The sequence below is a fragment of the Podarcis gaigeae genome (genome assembly GCF_964106915.1).
Source record: "Podarcis gaigeae genome assembly, chromosome: 17".
Taxonomy (NCBI): Eukaryota; Metazoa; Chordata; class Lepidosauria; order Squamata; family Lacertidae; genus Podarcis; species Podarcis gaigeae.
Genome location: NC_139694.1, coordinates 39836870 through 39853916, shown reverse-complemented (window position 1 = coordinate 39853916; position 17047 = coordinate 39836870). Strand labels below are relative to the sequence as shown.

Here is a 17047-nt window from a genome sequence, read left to right as displayed (position 1 = left end):
ACGCTCAGAGGATGATTTCCAAACCATCCTAAATATCTTTACAGAAGCTTACGAAAAGCTTGGCCTATCACTCAACATCCAAAAAACCAAAGTGCTGCACCAACAAACATTGGAAAATGTTGATCACTTCTCCTACCTAGGCAGTTATCTTTCCACAAGGGGCAACATTGATGTCAAAATCCAGCATCGCCTGAGCTCTGCAAGTGTGGCTTTCTCCCAGTTGAAGTGCAGAGTGTTTGAGGATTGGGACATTCACAGGGAAACCAAAATGCTTGTTTACAAAGCTATTGTACTACCAACCTTACTATATGCTTGTGAAACATGGACCACTTATAAATGCCAGCTCCAGCTCCTCGAAAGATTCCATCAACAGTGTCTCTGAAAAAATTTACACATCACTTGGGAAGACAGGCAAACTAATATCAGTGTACTGGAGGAAGCAAAGATCACCAGTGTTGAAGAAATGATTCTTCAACAGCCAACTTCGTTGGACTGGTCATGTTATTCGAATGCCTAATGATTGTCTTCCAAAGCAACTACTCTATTACGAACTTAAAAATGGAAAGCGTAATGCTGGTGGTCAACAAAAGGGGTTCAAAGACTGTCTCAAGGCAAATCTAAAAAAATGTAGTATAAACACTGACAACTGGGAAACACTGGCCTGCGAGTGCTCCAGTTGGAGAACAGCCTTGACCAAAGGTGTCATGGGCTTTGAAGACACTCAAACTCAGGATGAAAGAGAGAAACATGCTAAGAGGAAGGCACGTTTGGCAAATCCACACTGTGATCAACTCCCCTCCAATGTCCCCACTGTGGAAGGACGTGTGAATCCAGAACTGGCCCCCACAGTCACTTATGGACCCATTGTTAAAACTGTGTTTATGGAAGACAATCTTACTCGGCTACAAGTGATCGCTAAAGAAGAAGAAGAAGAAGTATACACCAAAACCAGCACCTTGAATTTATCCCAGTAGGTAACTGGCAACCAGAGCAATTCGTTCAATAGTGGAGCAACAGGTTGGTGATATTCTGCCTTTATTAGGAGGTTAGACTTCAACCTGACTTTATTTAGGAGGTTAGCCATGAAAGGTGTAGCTTTGGGCAAGTTCTCCACTGTCAGGGTTGAATTATCTCTCACCTCCCACATAGAAATTTTGTACCAGCCTTGTATTTAAGCACTTGTCCAGTTGCCACAGGCGATAAAGAACTTCATGCAGGTGACTCCACTGAGTTCTATGGATGTGAGTGAGAATGCTCTGTCCCTCTTCAAGCACAGAAGCCAAAAGGGCTGCCAGAAGAGGGAAGCCTCAGCTTCCACACCAGCACAGTATTACAAACAGCAGCTGCAATGGGGACATAGCTCTCCATCTCCTCAGCTAGCCCCCAGCAGGCTAATAAGTATTTTTGCAGGCTAGTAAGTATTGTGGAGTTTGGGGGGGCAGGGACTTCTTTACAAGACTCACAGTTGTTAAGAGTCTAGCTGCGCTAAATTTATTTTATACGACTTTTAGCAGTCATGGCCTACTCCCAAAGAATCCTGGGAACTGGAATTTGGTAAAGGAGCTGGGGATTCTGTCAGAGTTGTCTAGCATAGCCCCATCCATCCCTGCCCTCTCCCCCCAGTTGCAATTCCCTCAGTTCTTGGGAATGACTATTAAGCCAGATTTAAAGTATGTGGTGTAGATAAACCCATACAATGTATGTGTATTCCCAGAATATGTTGTGTACATATGCACATGCTTTGGTGTATGGGAGATGTGTGTGTGAAGGTACCAGCTTTTGGTGGCCATGTTCACAACTGGCATGGAGCCCCCGGGGCCAAAAAGCTTAGACACCCATGCCTTACAACTGCTCCTGAAGCCCTCTATTCCTAGCAGCTGCTGGAAAATCTGGAAATCTGGCTTCCTCAACTTACCAGGCACCATTCCCAATGACCAGAAATTAAAATACATAATCCTAATTCTTACCAGGAGCAATTCCTAAACGTTAATCACAGTAAGCCTCCCCAAGGGAAGAATATTATATTTGAGCACACCCTAAATATAATTAAAGAAAAACCAGGGAGGTTTCCTTGCTGCTAGCTCTTACCCATGAAGTGCTTTAGGACTCTGAAGTGGAGAACTCTGGGGACAGAACAGTCGTCATTTTACTCCCTAAAGAAAGCAGTCTCAAGTCATCTTGGCTTTACTTCCCACCCACAACTTTGCCCCACCCCTACCCAGCTGCTCATCCAACTTCATGGAGGAAATAGGAACACAACTCAGGCACATCCTAAAAGTTGACAACAGAAGCCAAGCACTCAAGCAGTAACTTCCCTGCCCTGGCTCCAATCCATAGGATTTAATTCCCTTAACTAAGCTTGGAATAGAAAGAAATATTTTCCCTAGTTAAATCAGAAAGTAATTACTGCTCGTGTGCATGCATGAACACAACACACACATTTTAGTGTGGATATAGTTGATTTTATCTGTATCAATATCTGTATATACCTTGGCACTAGACTTTCCAGGTGTATTTTGCTTTTACAAGAGAACAGTTGAAAGCTTACCAGTTTATTCATTAATACTATTCGTCGTTCAACTACTTGGGAGAGCCTCACCAATCAGGGACCTCAGATACTGTGGGAGAAGTGACACAAGATACACAACGAAGCACAGTCTTTGCCCCAAAGAACTGACAGTCTCGATATATAGAGACTCCCACACTCCCAAAGTGCAGATATAGTATTAGAGTGATGAAGTTATCCGCATGACTAAGTCAGCAGCAAAGTGAAGAATCTGATCTTGGTATTTTGAGTACAGGAAGACCATTTTGCTTCCATACTAAGGGCTCAAAAGGTTGTCCACAGTATTTTGAGAGACTCACAACTGCAATTGTCACTGTTGTGCAGAAATCCACCTGTAGCTGACCCTTTTGTCAGCAAAATAGCCAACACAAAATAGCTCTTACAAGGCCAATCTGCAGCTGGGAAAATATAGACATAATCTGAAAACCATGGGGAGAATGTTACTTTGCCAAGAAAAGCTCAACAACATTTGTGTCTGGATTTTCACTTTTTGAAATATGGCAACCCCACCTTTATGGTAAAAACAAATTCCATGTCACTGGAAGTGCAAATAACAGTGAGAGACTGTGGGATGCCCACAGACCACAGCATTCCTATTCTGCATATTGTGCTTCCCTCTTCCTCTCCCCTCTGCCATCTTGGTCTCTAGTACCCGGGAGTTGGAGTCAGCATTCCTAATATTTTTGCTACAGGAGGAGACAACACAGATCCCAGGACCAATGCCACTTTCCTGGCACATCCAATTTGCAACTGAATGTGACCATATCAGGGGTGACCAAGCCCAGGCAAAAAGGGGTTGCCCTTAATGATGCAAAGGTAAAGCAGCCCAACATGGCAGAGGGGTGTAGCGGATAGAGATCCTGGCTTCAGCCCACCAATTAGCCACAGAGTTCTTGGGGTGGCTTGCCCCAAGGGCTATTTTTCAGTCTAATCTATTTCATAGGGGTGTTGTGAGGACAAAATGAGGAAGCTGCAGGAAATCTATGTAGGCCAATTCCACGTTACTTAGACGGGGTAGAAATGTAATAAATGAAACAAATTTTTAAAAAGATCTTGTGGCCCAATGGCAGCTTTTGAATGGGAACAAGAGGTAAAGGCTACATGTTATAATCTTTTCTTAGCTCTGTCATAGTCACCAGCTACTTCCCACTCACCTGTTCTACAACTGGGACTAAAACAGATGAGTGCTTTGCACCCCACACATGTCAGAGCCCCAAGTTGCTTCGTTCCATGTCATTTTTTAACTGGGCTAGATTGCACTGAATAGAAAATTTCCCACTGCCTATGCCAGAGATACAACCATGCCACTCTACCCTCCACCCAAGAGATGGTCCAAGCCCACACAACATGTGGCCCACAAAGCTGAACACAGTCCATCCGCCATACAAAGCCCAGCTTCGTTGGTTAGCATAGTGGAGCATCTGACTGGGCCCATGCGCTGACCAGAGGGCCTATGGCCAGCCAGAGCTCCCAAAACAAACCACGGATACCCTGCATCTCTCAGGACCCTGATGATGCCACAGTATCCCTTGGGCATGATTTCCTCTTGCACACAGTACATGCCCTGGTGGCCTGGCATGGGGCACATGGGGGAAATCAGCCAAATAGAACTGAGCAACACCCCAAGGAGACAGAGCATGTGGCAGAGACAGGCTGGCAGTGGCACAGAGGAAAAGCAACAGTTCCTTCTCTACAGAGTTGGGCCAGCCTAGGCCTCCCTTTTTATTTTCTGTACTTATTTTCTGCACTCCCCGCCCCAAGACTGTGGCAGCGGCGGCAATCCCTGATAGTGCTGGGAAAGGAGCAGTAAATCCCAGGCTGGCCAGTCCAGCACTGCTGCAACCACCCTCTTGCCGCCCATACCAGGCTTCTCAGAGATATGTGTATTGGGGGGAAGGGGCACTGTAGCTCTCTTGCCCAGGTCTTGCCAAAACCACAGGGGCCTCCCAGGGCCTCACTGAATTTACTGTGTTTCTTGATTTGCCTAGGAAAGTATAAAAACAGCAATTGTCAAGCACCTGACTGAGCACCTAATATATGGGTGGCAGCTTGTGTTTGGTTTGCTGGATTACAAACTGTACCCCCCGGCCAGGACTATCTCCTTGATCTCTGCATTGGGAGGTTTTTAACACTTGATGTTTTTCCTATGTTTTTAGATATGCTTTAAGCCACCCAGAGTGGCTGGGGAAACCCAGCCAGATGGGTGGGGTATAATAATAATAATAATCATCATCATCATCATCATCATCATCATCATCATCATCATCTCTTATCCCTCCTTCATTTTCCATGCATCATGTCTGCTTTAATTCCTAAGCCAGTGGGCAGAGATCAAGGTTATTTACTTGTTCAATGAAAAGCAATAGGTGCTTGTTGAGTATTTATATGTTTTACTAATAATGGGTATATTATTATCAATAGCATTGTTTTCATTATTATTAACCTTACTCAAGAAGTAATACATCAGTGCCTGGTATTTTAAGACTACAGGAATCTGATTTAAATCAAAGCATGCTCCCTTAGCCATTCCGCATCCTGCTGTGTGCCATTCTATCTGTGATCTAAGGAAATGCCACCCCTCTCGCTGGGCAAGGGCGCCTTTCTCTGCCCTGTCCATTGGTTCCCACAAGTGTGTGTTCAGTCCAAGCCACATCCAGGTATTAACTCTTTCTCCATGGAGGAAGAGACCCAAACTCAGAAATTTATCCAGGGAGACCACACATAAGAAACCACGAAGGTCTCTGGGTGGGATGGGAGCAGTAAGGGTGGGTGGGTGGACATAACGGGAAGAGAGGGAAAGGTGGGGGAGGGGAGATAGGGAATATGTTTTTCTTTTTCTTAAAAGAAACAGTGCAACTGACCTGACAGTTCTTGAATTTTCCCCATCCGACCTGCAAAACAAAGAGACAAAAATGGTCAGTGCAAGATTATGATTCAGGTCACCGTGAAGGTAAAGTGTTGTGGTGAGGGTGAGGGTGAGGGTGAGGGTGAGGGTTCAGAAGAAAAGAGTTTTGTATTAGAAAATGGTCACACCCAGACTTCAAGGAGACACACAACGACAAAGGTGGATTTGCTGGGGTGGGAGTGGGTCTGTTTTTCTTTAATATTAAAATTGGAGTCCTTCTGGCAAAGAAATTTTGGGGAATGGTTTATGAGAAATTTAAAAAAAAAATTACTCACTTTTCCTAAGAAGCCAGAAGCCTTCCTTTTAGCAATAATAGGGGAAGAGATTCCAGAGAACGTTTAAAATCTATTTTGTTAGCGGCTCAAGAATAGTTTATGCAAAGTACTGGAAGGAGGAGGCAACTCCGACAAAGGACCAATGGTTGCATAAACTAATAGAATGTGTGGAATTAGCAGGTTTAATGGCCAAAATAAGAAACTGGGACAAGGAAAAAATAAGGAGTGAGAAGAATTGTTTTGGAAAATATTTTAAAAGTTACTTTCCAGGTGGGATGAACTTAGGACCAGCAAAGGACAAGATACTGTAAATGAATAGAGAGGAAGAAAAAGGGTGGAAAGTCTATTGGGGATGCAGAAATCCGAAGAATATGAACTAGAATGTCACTGAAGGATAGATTGGGGAGCCCATACAGACTGGATACATAAATCCATGTTTATAAATGTGTGCAACTTTAAATTTGAAAATGCATAAATATAACTACTATTATTTAAATAATAAAATTGGAGTCCTTTTGGAACAGATTAGGGGTGAATAATGGGGATAACCAACTTCTGCAGCTTCCCCTCAAAGCCCATCCGTAATGAGCTGGAAAAAGTTGGTTGTGGTTTTCTTAGCAGCAGCATAGCATGTGCTACCAGCACCTGGGGCAGGCACACTGGGGTGCAGAGCACCGGGGCACATTGGTGTGCGGAGGGAGCCTGCACCAGCCCTGCCCTCGTCACTGATGGGGCTGATCTGAAAGGCACACATGCTGCCTGGCAGCCCTGCCTGGCTCTGAAAGGTGCCGGATTTACGTATAAGCTAAACAAGCCATAGCTTAGGGCCCCACTCTCTTGTGGCCCCCCCAATCACTATTTATATACTTCTTCTTACTTGTATTCAGTTCAACAATTATTTTGATAAAATACATGTTTGGTTACGTGCAAATGGCTTTAGGTCCATAAATTACCATATAGCATATATTCAACACAAAAAACAGTGACAATTGTTGTTGACAAAGGACAGCTGGACACATAAAGGGCCCCATTGCCTTCAGGAGCTCCTTAGGGCCTCATCAAACCTAAATCCGGCCCTGGGTCAGACTGCTGGATCCCAGCCTGGCAAAGCGGCAGGGGGGGCGCACGCCTGAGCCAGAGCCTAGCGGAGGAGGGGGGCAGTGATGCTGCCACAGGCTCCCCCCCACACACACTTCTGCCCCTGGGAGATGCCCTCTTCCTCCCTCCTTGGTGGCTGGTGGTGGCAGCACCCTCCCCGCCCCCCCGGCTGGCCCAGGGGTGGGGCCCACGCAGGTGTCCCTTCGCGGGCCATAAGGAGAGGGAGGCATCACTGCCCCCCTCCCAGCCCAGAAGGCTGCAACCTCTCTCTCTCTCTCTGGCTCCAGCTTCGATGACGGAGCCTGTTGTGGGGACACCTGGTTGTGCCCCCTCAAAAAAGTGTGCCGGGGGGCATGGCTTCCCCAGCCCCTCCCCACGCTAGGCCACTGTTTCTGTGAAACCACACACACAAACGCCGCACACACACACACACAGGCCCCTGTTTTGTACACAGAGGCAAACATTTCGCCTCCTTCAAAAAGGCAACTGCCATGCATCGTACAGTTTGTCAAGGGTGGGGGGAAAGGATCACAATTTCACAGTAGAAGGTAATCACACCAAAAAATAATGATATTTTGGGGGGAAATGTCATGTCCTCCCCACACCTCAAGAAACAGTTTTTAAAAAATAGCTCCATGGAAATTTTGCTACATAACTGAACTTGAAATTTTGGCACAACCTCATTCTCTACACCCAATCCCAATCCGTAGCTACTTTAATTCCATGGTTCCTTCACCTCAAAATCCTAATGTGTGATCCCTCTGCTGCCTGGACTTCTGGCCTACCTGATGACTCCAGCAGCCATTAAGAGGTGTAAGAGGAGTATATTTTTACCAGCAAACCAAACACATTTGGGTCAATAGAGTATCTTTATAGAACTGGCAAAGTGATAAATGTTATATGGGAATTAGGAGTCAGTGGCACACAAAGGAACCTCCATGGGAGAAGTACCATATTATGGTGCATAACCTTTTCACTCTCCTCTCGAATGGGCCTGTGCCCAGTGGCAGAGCTTCATGCTCCAGCACCAGGGGGCGGAGGGCAGGCGGGGGCAGGGCTGGCGCATGTCCTGGGGGCGGGGCATGCCGCCTGCAGGGCATGGCGCCCAGCACAGAGAGGGGCAGCCGCGATGGCACCCCACTGGGATTGTGCTGCCAGGGGCAGTGTGCTCCCCCCCTTCCTCCACCAGTGCCTGTACCTAGGGACACCGGTGGCGCTGTGGTCTAAACTACTGACCTCTTGGGCTTGCTGATCAGAAAGTCAGCAGTTCAAATCTGTGTGACGGGGTGAGCTCCTGTTGCTCTGTCCCAGCTTCTGCCAACCTAGCAATTTGAAAGCTCGCCAGCGCAAGTAGATAAATAGGTACCGCTCCGGCGGGAAGGTAAATGGCATTTCTGTGCGCTCTGGCACTTGCCATGGTGTCCTGTTGCACGAGAAGCAGTTTAGTCCTGCTGGCCACATGACCCAGAAAGCTGTCTGTGGACAAACGCCGGCTCCCTCAGCCTGAAGCGAGATGAGTGCCACACCCCATAGTTGCCTTTGACTGGACTTAACCGTCCAGGGGTCCTTTACCTTTACCTTAAGGGAGTACGGACTAAAGTTACTCATGTAAGGTTAAGAAGTGGGGGTCAGATTTTAGCCACTGTGGAAAGGAAAAGCTAGTGATGTCATTAGTTGGTTCAGCAAATTTGCCCAACTTGGAGCACTGCGCATTTCCAGCTCCAAATTTCTGATTCTGTGTGGTCAACATTCAGCAAAGCAGGCACCCATGGGCAAATGTGCATATCCTACCACCCATAATGAAACCCTCACCTGGTTGCATTCAATACTTTGAGCAAGACCCACTGAAATTAATGGACATGAATAACAGAAGTTCCTCGATTTCAGTGGCTCTACTTACTCTGGGTTTGACTAGTTGCATACAGCTACTCAAGCTCCAAAGCCAGTTGATTTGCAGGCACACATTCCGAGTAAATAATAATTATTTAATAATAACTGCTTACTGTCAATGAAACGCAAGTTGATTGCTGTGAATTTCATGGTCACAGACTACCCAATCAAGCAGCCTTCCACTTGCTTTTTTCTCTGTTGTGCTCAATCAAGTGTCTTGATTATTTCTTGCAATTTCAGCATATACAGTCAGTGTCTCATCCCGTCCAGATCTCAACCCAGGGAATTTGTGGCCTGTGCTATTTTTCTAGGGGGGGAAATAAGAGTTGGAGCTCACTATGAGCTCACCCTTGTGCTCTTATAACGGCAGTGGAGGTGCCAAAACTGAGTTCCAGCGAGTTTCACCTGGAAAAAAAGCCTTAGTTGTGGCCCTCCAGATATTGTTGAATTCCAGCTCCCATTAGCCTCAGACAATGTAGTCAGAGATGATGGGAGTTGTAATCCAGCAACAGGTTCCCCACCTCTCTTGTTCTTGCATGTGTTTGGCATTGGGGCAGGGCTGGGGCAAGGGGTTGAATTTCCAAGTGCTCTTCACAATGGCTGGTACTATGGGCTGGATGCAGGGCAGGTGAAACCAATACAGTGGTACCTCAGGTTAAGTACTTAATTCATTCCGGAGGTCCGTTCTTAACCTGAAACTGTTCTTAACCTGAAGCACCACTTTAGCTAATGGGGCCTCCTGCTGCTGCCGCGCCGCCAGAGTCCAATTTCTGTTCTTATCCTGAAGCAAAGTTCTTAACCTGAAGCACTATTTCAGGGTTAGCGGAGTGTGTAACCTGAAGCATATGTAACCTGAGGTACCACTGTACATACATCTGCATGTGACAGTGTTATAATCTGGGAAAGAACTCTCTGAAAAAAGACAAGTGCTTTCAGAATGCTCAGATAAAGCTGACAAATACCAAACTGGTACCAAATCAAGCTCTGAGAAGTTCAGCTATCATTATTAAAAGCCTAAATACAAGTAGCCTTGTACTTTTACATAGTTATAATTTTAACAAAATAAAGACAAATGCCATATCAACCTTCCCAGTACATCTAACTGGTAGAAAACTGAAAGGTGGGAGCAAGGTTTACTTCATACTTCAACGGAAGACGGCCTGTACATTTCCCCCAACTGCACCAAAAAGGGCTGGTGTCTAATAGATCCTCCAAGGGTCCCTACTTTCCAGGGACAATCCCAGATTTACAGAAGCCGTCTGTTTCTGATTCGATCCCAGAATGTCCCGTTTTTCCTCAGAACATCCATTGGAGAAATGTTGAAGTGTATGGTAGGACATCACTATTTTCATCTGAGGGTATGGGAGTTATGCGATAATACAACCTTTAGAAGACATCTGAAGGCAACCCTGTATAGGGAAGTTTTAAAATATTGTATTATGTTTTTATATATGTTGGAAGCTGCCTGGGACAACCCAGTCAGATAGGCATGGTATAAATAAAATTATTATTGTTATTGTTATTATTATTATTAATAATAATAATAATAATAATAGAATAGGAGATCCCTATTTTCATTGGAGAAATGTTAAGAGAGTATGGACCAAACTTGATAAGATCCAGGAGTGGATCTGCCATCTCTTTTACTTTTATTAAAGCAGCTTCCAAGGAGGCAGAACAGATCAAGGCTATAGTGCTGAGGGCTATTAACTCTTTCCACTGCTACACCTTTTCCCCAGCGTTTCTCCTGTGAAGCCAAGGGAACCTGGGCATGATTTACACTGGGGAAGTAATGTAGTAGAAGACCCTTTCCCTAATACTGAAGTCCTGATCCAATTCATCTCTCCTCACCCACTTGCTTTTTTAAAAAATGGGAGATCACAGGCCTTTAACATCTCATCCCATTAGGGGGTTTCTCTTTCTTAATGAAAACTCTGGTAACCTTTAGGTTGGATTACTGCAATGTGTTATACGTAGGGCTGTCTCTGTAGACAGTTTGGAAGCTTCAAGCTAGTGCAGCATTCGGTGGCCAGGTTGCTCATTGGGACAAGACTGTTTGGGTATATTATACTGATCCTGGTCCAACTGGAGTGGCTGCCAGTTAGTTTCCAGGTGCAATTCAAAGTGCTGGTTTTGACCTATGAAGGCTTAAATAGCTCAGGACCGCAATACCTCAAGGATGCCTTCCCGCATTCTGGACCCTGCAATCATCATCTGAGGCCCTTCGTCATGTGCCTCCTCCAAGAGAGGTTCAGAGGGTGAAGTTTTTGAATCCCTGCATTGTTAGGGGAAGACATGCATACCGATTTGCCAAAAACAAGAAACCCAAGTATATTAGAGCTCTTAAAGGGTCAGGGAACATTTGTTTCTAGTTTCATCATTTTTTTTATTTAAAAAATCAGCCTCTCAAAAGCCAAGCCATGAAAATTAAAGAGCTAATTATTCCAGCTATGAACAAAGGTAAGAATTTAAGCTGAGTCAGGACTCACTAGAGCATAGCATTAGACCCTATGTCTAGTGCCTTGGCTCTGTTGTGGAAATGGGAAGTAGTAACCTCTGGCTGTGCGCAGAGCATTTATCGCCATCAAGTAATCACAATCAGCTTCTAATGCATGCGCTTAGAGACATTTTCACCACAGTGGGGCAGGGTGTGGCAGTGTGTCTGATTGAGAGCCTGCAGTTTTCCTTTTAGAAATTTGCTGGCCAAGTCTCCCTCAAAGAGACCCAGAGGTTAACCAGGCAATGCAACGCTAAATTGCAAAGCCAGTGTACCAGCACAGAGAAGTCACAACCCGCCTTGTTGTCGATGAGAAAGAGAACTGCACCCCTATGCAAGTCTCATGCCACCCCACTCCAACCACAAAAAATAATCTGAAGAGACACTTTTTCCCCTTTACATAAAAAGTGAAACTCACTGCAGGCTGATATCATCCCCCCTCCTCAATTTTCTTATCCCAGTAACATCCACCATATGGAAAACGATCTGAAAACGTTTCCTTCAGAGAGAGGTTACTGAGTAGCTGGTTACTCAGAAGCACCAGACACTCAGCCAGGCTAAGACATCATCTGGAGCTAGGCCACGGGATAGCTCAACAAACAACGCACAGGGTGGGGATATAGTAGCACAAGGCAAAGAGCCTTTAAGGGTGGAGCAGTAGCACCTCACAATATAAACTTTCACTCCTGTCTGCCAAAGACCTGCTGCAAGCAGCAGTACTAAATCTGTTCTCCAGGCGACTTTCGGCTATTGAAATTGAAGTATTGAACTTGGGCTTCTTGTTTGTCCCCACCCCCCAATATAATTCTTTTCAGATGTGAGTGAATTTATATAAACTTTTAAGTTTAATAAAGCGTAAGGCATATTTTGGGAATGAATCTTCTCACACGGTCAGCCATTTTCGACTGAAGTCCCATTTCACACCACCGGTACTGGACCCCACTATCCAGACTTTGCAAAACATCATTTTGCAGGAGATTTCTCAATTAAAGGAATCCTTAACAATATGTCTAAGGCACAGAAAACAGCTTTGAGGAGTTTATCACAGGATGGGATAATCATTAAACTGGCTGAAAAATCTACAGGATTTACAAATTGAGGCACCAAGAATGTGATCTATTTGATAGAATGTTTGTCATTTGGTATATATTGGTGCCATGTCTCGCCAGCTGAAAACCCGCATCTTATAACATCATTCGCACATCCAAGGTAAAATTAAAAAGCCCCATTAGTGGAACATTTTATTCAACATACTCATACATGTGATGATTTTTGGGTTTTTTGTAATAAAACAGAATTGCTAGACGCAGTTGACTGGGAGTAACATCACCAGACGACTTGCCCAAATGGAATCCAAGTATATTTACACATTTACATTAGCTCCACAGAGTTTGAATTCATCCATAGAGTTTCCAGGATTTGTTTGATTGATTTCAGCTGAGCTTGTGGGCAGTTCCCTACTTTACCTTTAAATATGTGAGCCCGGTCAGCATTGCCCAAGGAAGGGTAACAAATAGAAGGCTGAAGAACCTCTTTCTGTTCTTCCCTTGGGAGATATGCCTATAGGGACAGGGATGTTCTCCTGGTTTTCCATACAAGTGATGGTTGGTATTAGTTCTACATACCTTTTATGATTAAATTAGTAATTTTTTCATTTTGTTCTATCTTTATAGATTTGCTCATTTTTCTAAACTATTGATTGTATATTGTTTAGATTCATTGTAGAGGTAATCTGTTGTTTTTGTCCATGGAGTTTTCTTGGCAGGGATACTGGAGTGGCTTGCCGGTTCCTGCTCCAGGTGGATCACTTGGAACTAAAGAACCTCTTAATGAGGGTGAAAGAGGAGAGTGCAAAATGTGGTTTGAAGCTCAACATCAAAAAAATGAAGATCATGGCCACTGGGCCCATCACCTCCTGGCAAATAGAAGGGGAGGAAATGGAGGCAGTGAGAGAATTTACAATACTTTCTTGGGCTCCATGATCACTGCAGATGGTGACAACATTACAAAATTAAAAGACGCCTGCTTCTTGGGAGAAAAGTGATGATAATCCTAGCATCTTAAAAAGCAGAGACATCACCTTGCCAACAAAGGTCCGTATAGTAAAAGCTATGGTTTTCCCAGTAGTGATGTATGGAAGTGAGAGCTGGACCATAAAGAAGGCTGATCGCCGAAGAATTGATGCTTTTGAATTCTGGTGCTGGAGGAGACTCTTGAGAGTCCCATGGACTGCAAGAAGATCAAACCTCTCCATTCTGAAGGAAATCAGCCCTAAGTGCTCACTGGAAGGACAGATCCTGAAGCTGAGGCTCCAATACTTTGGCCACCTCATGAGAAGAGAAGACTCCCTGGAAAAGGCCCGGATGCTGGGAAATATTGAGGGCACAAGGAGAAGGGGACGACAGAGGACAAGATGGTTGGACAGTGTTCTCAAAGCTACCAGCATGAGTTTGACCAAACTGCGGGAGGCAGTGGAAGACAGGAGTGCCTGGCGTGCTCTGGTCCAGGGGGTCACAAAGAGTCGGACACAACTAAACGACTAAAGAACAACAGGTAATCTATAATGAATGCATTCTCACTGAAATTCAACCATTCTGTATGGCAATGGAGATTGACTGTAATTCTGTTTTATCTTATCAGCTCAATGATTAAGCCCCTTTATGAGAAGAAACGCTGATTGTAGCAGAACAGCATCTGGGTTTTGACTCACGAGTTGATGTTGCTTCTACCAAATACATGAGTGACTGTAAAGAAAAAGACTACTACTTGAATTTATTTGTTTGCTTGTTTATACTCCTTATTGTGGAGCAGTTGCCCTTGGTGATGCATTTTTGTGTGACATGGGATAATTCAGGCAGTCTCCTCTTTCTTTGGGATGCAGCTAGACAATGCCCCCATCCACTCTGCCCCTGCCTAGTCAGTTCCTCTGAGCAGATGGAGGACAGTTTTCTTTCAGCCCCAGAGGCTTCTTTGACGCTTGCTTCACACAAGAGAAGCAGGAGGAGGAAGAAGAGCTAGCAGGCAGCCCATCAGCAGCTGAGATTCTCACTCGCAGTCCTGGGCTAATGCAAAACAGCCCCACCAAACAAGACTTTGCTGGCTGCACTGCAAAGTGAGGCGCTTGCTTACCATCTAACTTGGTCCTTTCCCTCTGTCTGACTGCAGGTTTGAGTTTGAACCAAAGATTCATTTGAAGAACCAAAACAAGTCACGTGACATAGTTGTCTGTCTGTCTGTCTGTCTGTCTGTCTGTCTTTCTCCACCCCCAGTCCTTTGATTGGAGAATATTCTGCTCTTGGCCTAAGGTGCAAGAGCTTCTACTGGCAAGCAGAAGAACAGCCCTGTTTCAGGGGGCCCTTCCTGCTCCCTTAGGTCTTTCACCACACTTACTATGGAGTTCCCGACAAATTACTTGCACACACAAAAATGGTTTGATTAATCAACTTGCAAGCCACAGAAGTTTAAAACAGCACATTTACTATTTTCTTTTCCCCTTGGCTTATTTTGAGCCAGCAGAACAGGCTGGTGCAGCTCTTGACGGAGGACGGCACATCAGATGGCGCAGAGGAGGGGCAGCATGTCTGAAAGCTCACCCCTCATATATGACACAGAGAAAGGAGCAGGGCAGAGAGATGGTTTTCAGTCTAAGAACAATTGTGCCAGTTTCTTTTGGGAACAGAATAATTTCTAAGACAACAACTGAATAGCAGGGGCTTTCCTCCTGGATTTGGAGCAAATTAATGGACACTCCGAATCCCAAATCAGGAAATCAGCAAGTGGTACCAAGCCTTCCTCTTGCTCCTTATCCACACACAGATCTTGTTTATGGAAAGAGCCACTAAGCTGCTCCTGCTGAGTCTCTGGACCCAACTGACGGGGTTACAGGAGGCTGATTTCCTAGGAACAGGTGCTGGAGTGGCAGGGGAAGAAGCTCTCGCTGCCCCCCTCAACTACCCAGCAAAGGCCTGCCGTCCTGACACATACCAGCAGCACCATCTGCTTCTGGCTTCCAGCCTCCACAAGGACGCAAAAAGAACTCGCCAACTTGTTAACCAAGGGGAACTCAACTGCAGCTCCTTACCCAGATCTGCCTTGGGAGCAGCTGCGTAGGAAATGTCATTAAGGAACAAGGGGGTGCTGGCAGGGAAGCCAGTGATCCGGCCTGGCGCTGCAATGATCTGCTGGATGCTGCAACAGTGCCAAAAAGGGCACGCGAGGCTACAGCCTGCCTTATCTGTTCCCCAAGGGCCATGTTCACTTCCACTCCACGGGCTGATTATGCAGCCAGACACTGATCTCTGCTAGGGGCTCTGTCAGGGAGAAAATTGACAAAGTGTGCCCTGTGTAGGAAGCGGGGGAGGAAAACAAAACACAGCATTGCCAGTTATGGGCTCTAAAAATAAAGGCTCACCTGCCCCCCTCCAAATATAGGCTCCTGTTCTTCCTTCCTTTCCCTGGGACTCTGCTGCTTCCTTCATGCTCAAGCAGAGGGAGGATTGCAACACCCAGGTAGACAAAATAAGGCATTCAGACCTGCACCAGCAATTGGTACTTCCAGGAAGCTGGGGGGGAGACTGACCACCTTTGCCACCCTCACCATTTGCCTTTTGCTGCTGTCAGCCTCCTCTGGAGTAAGGATATGGGAGCAGCTGTATGTATTTAAGCCAGGCTCCATGGAATGCAAGAAGAACACTACCAGGAACTTGATTGCCAGTTAACTCTTGTTTAGCTTTATAAACTTAAACTTAGATTGTTTTGTGTGTGTGCAATATTGAATTTGTGCTGTTTGTTAAATTGCTGCTTTTTGTCATTTTTTAATTTACCGACATGCTCTGTATATGGCATATTTGTCTTCTAATGTTTTCCATGTTTGCTGTAAGCCACTTTGGGCACAGCTAATTGTGGAAAAGCAGCATATAGCTAAACTCAAATCAACCGATCAAAATGTTTTTGCTCCTGAAAGTGGCAGATGAGGGCTCTTGTGTGATAACAGTCCTTTTCTCTCAAAGCTCTCATTGCAGGATGAGGAATATCTCGCAGTTGGGGGCAGGGGGGAGAGACAAATATAGATGTAATATGCAAGGGCTAAATTAACCCTCTGTGCTAGATGGAGGCAGCAGACTTTCTGGCTTTGGCTGCCCGCAAACAACAAATACACACATACATAAACGTACAGGCTGTTGGAGCTGCACTCATCAGGCTGGTCAGAACTGATGACATTTCACACAGCCCCAGGGAGCAAGCAGCAGCATCTTGGTCTCAGCAAACTGGGGTTTCCTGGCAACCCTCCAAACTCTGTCACAGAGGGGGACTGGCTGCTTAAAAAAAATAATAGAGTAGATTAAAAAAAAAAAATAGTGCCCAGAGCCAGTCAACCAGCTGCCCAATCTGGAGCTCTGTTCAATAGTCAAACCCTCCCTAAAAAGTCACAGCCTTATTCACTGTCCCCAAAGCTGCCAGTCTGTGCACCAACTGAGTCAGGGTTGGATCCAGCACCTCCTAAACGAGAAAATTCACCTGAATAGGTTGCTCCCAATCCAGCTGGCCCCCTAAATCAGGATTAGCACACTGGATCCCAGTAACACATCCTTAAGAACATGCCCTGTGAAGTGGCTGCTCCTTCACACATTTGATGCTCAAAGTATCTACCGGTACTTGCAAATAATTTGTAATTCAATATCTGTTGAGATGATATTCCCAAAACTGCTGCAATTGTTTCAGGATATTTAGCCAATATTTTAAAAGCAATTTTAAAACTACTTAATTGTACTTAATAGTGGTTACTGAGTCTTCTATATGTTTTATGTGTTTAAAAT

At 45.2% G+C, this 17047-nt stretch overlaps 1 protein-coding gene across 5 annotated transcripts in view; it reads right to left on the bottom strand.

Moving 5' to 3' along the window:
• IQSEC2 (IQ motif and Sec7 domain ArfGEF 2) overlaps positions 1 to 17047 on the bottom strand; it is a 165228-nt gene that overhangs the window by 135136 nt on the left and 13045 nt on the right. For all 5 annotated transcript variants that reach the window (XM_083718313.1, XM_083718311.1, XM_083718314.1 and 2 more), the window contains exon 2: positions 5428 to 5457. In XM_083718313.1, coding sequence (XP_083574439.1) covers positions 5428 to 5457 — 30 coding nt within the window. The remainder of the gene's footprint in view (positions 1 to 5427; positions 5458 to 17047) is intronic.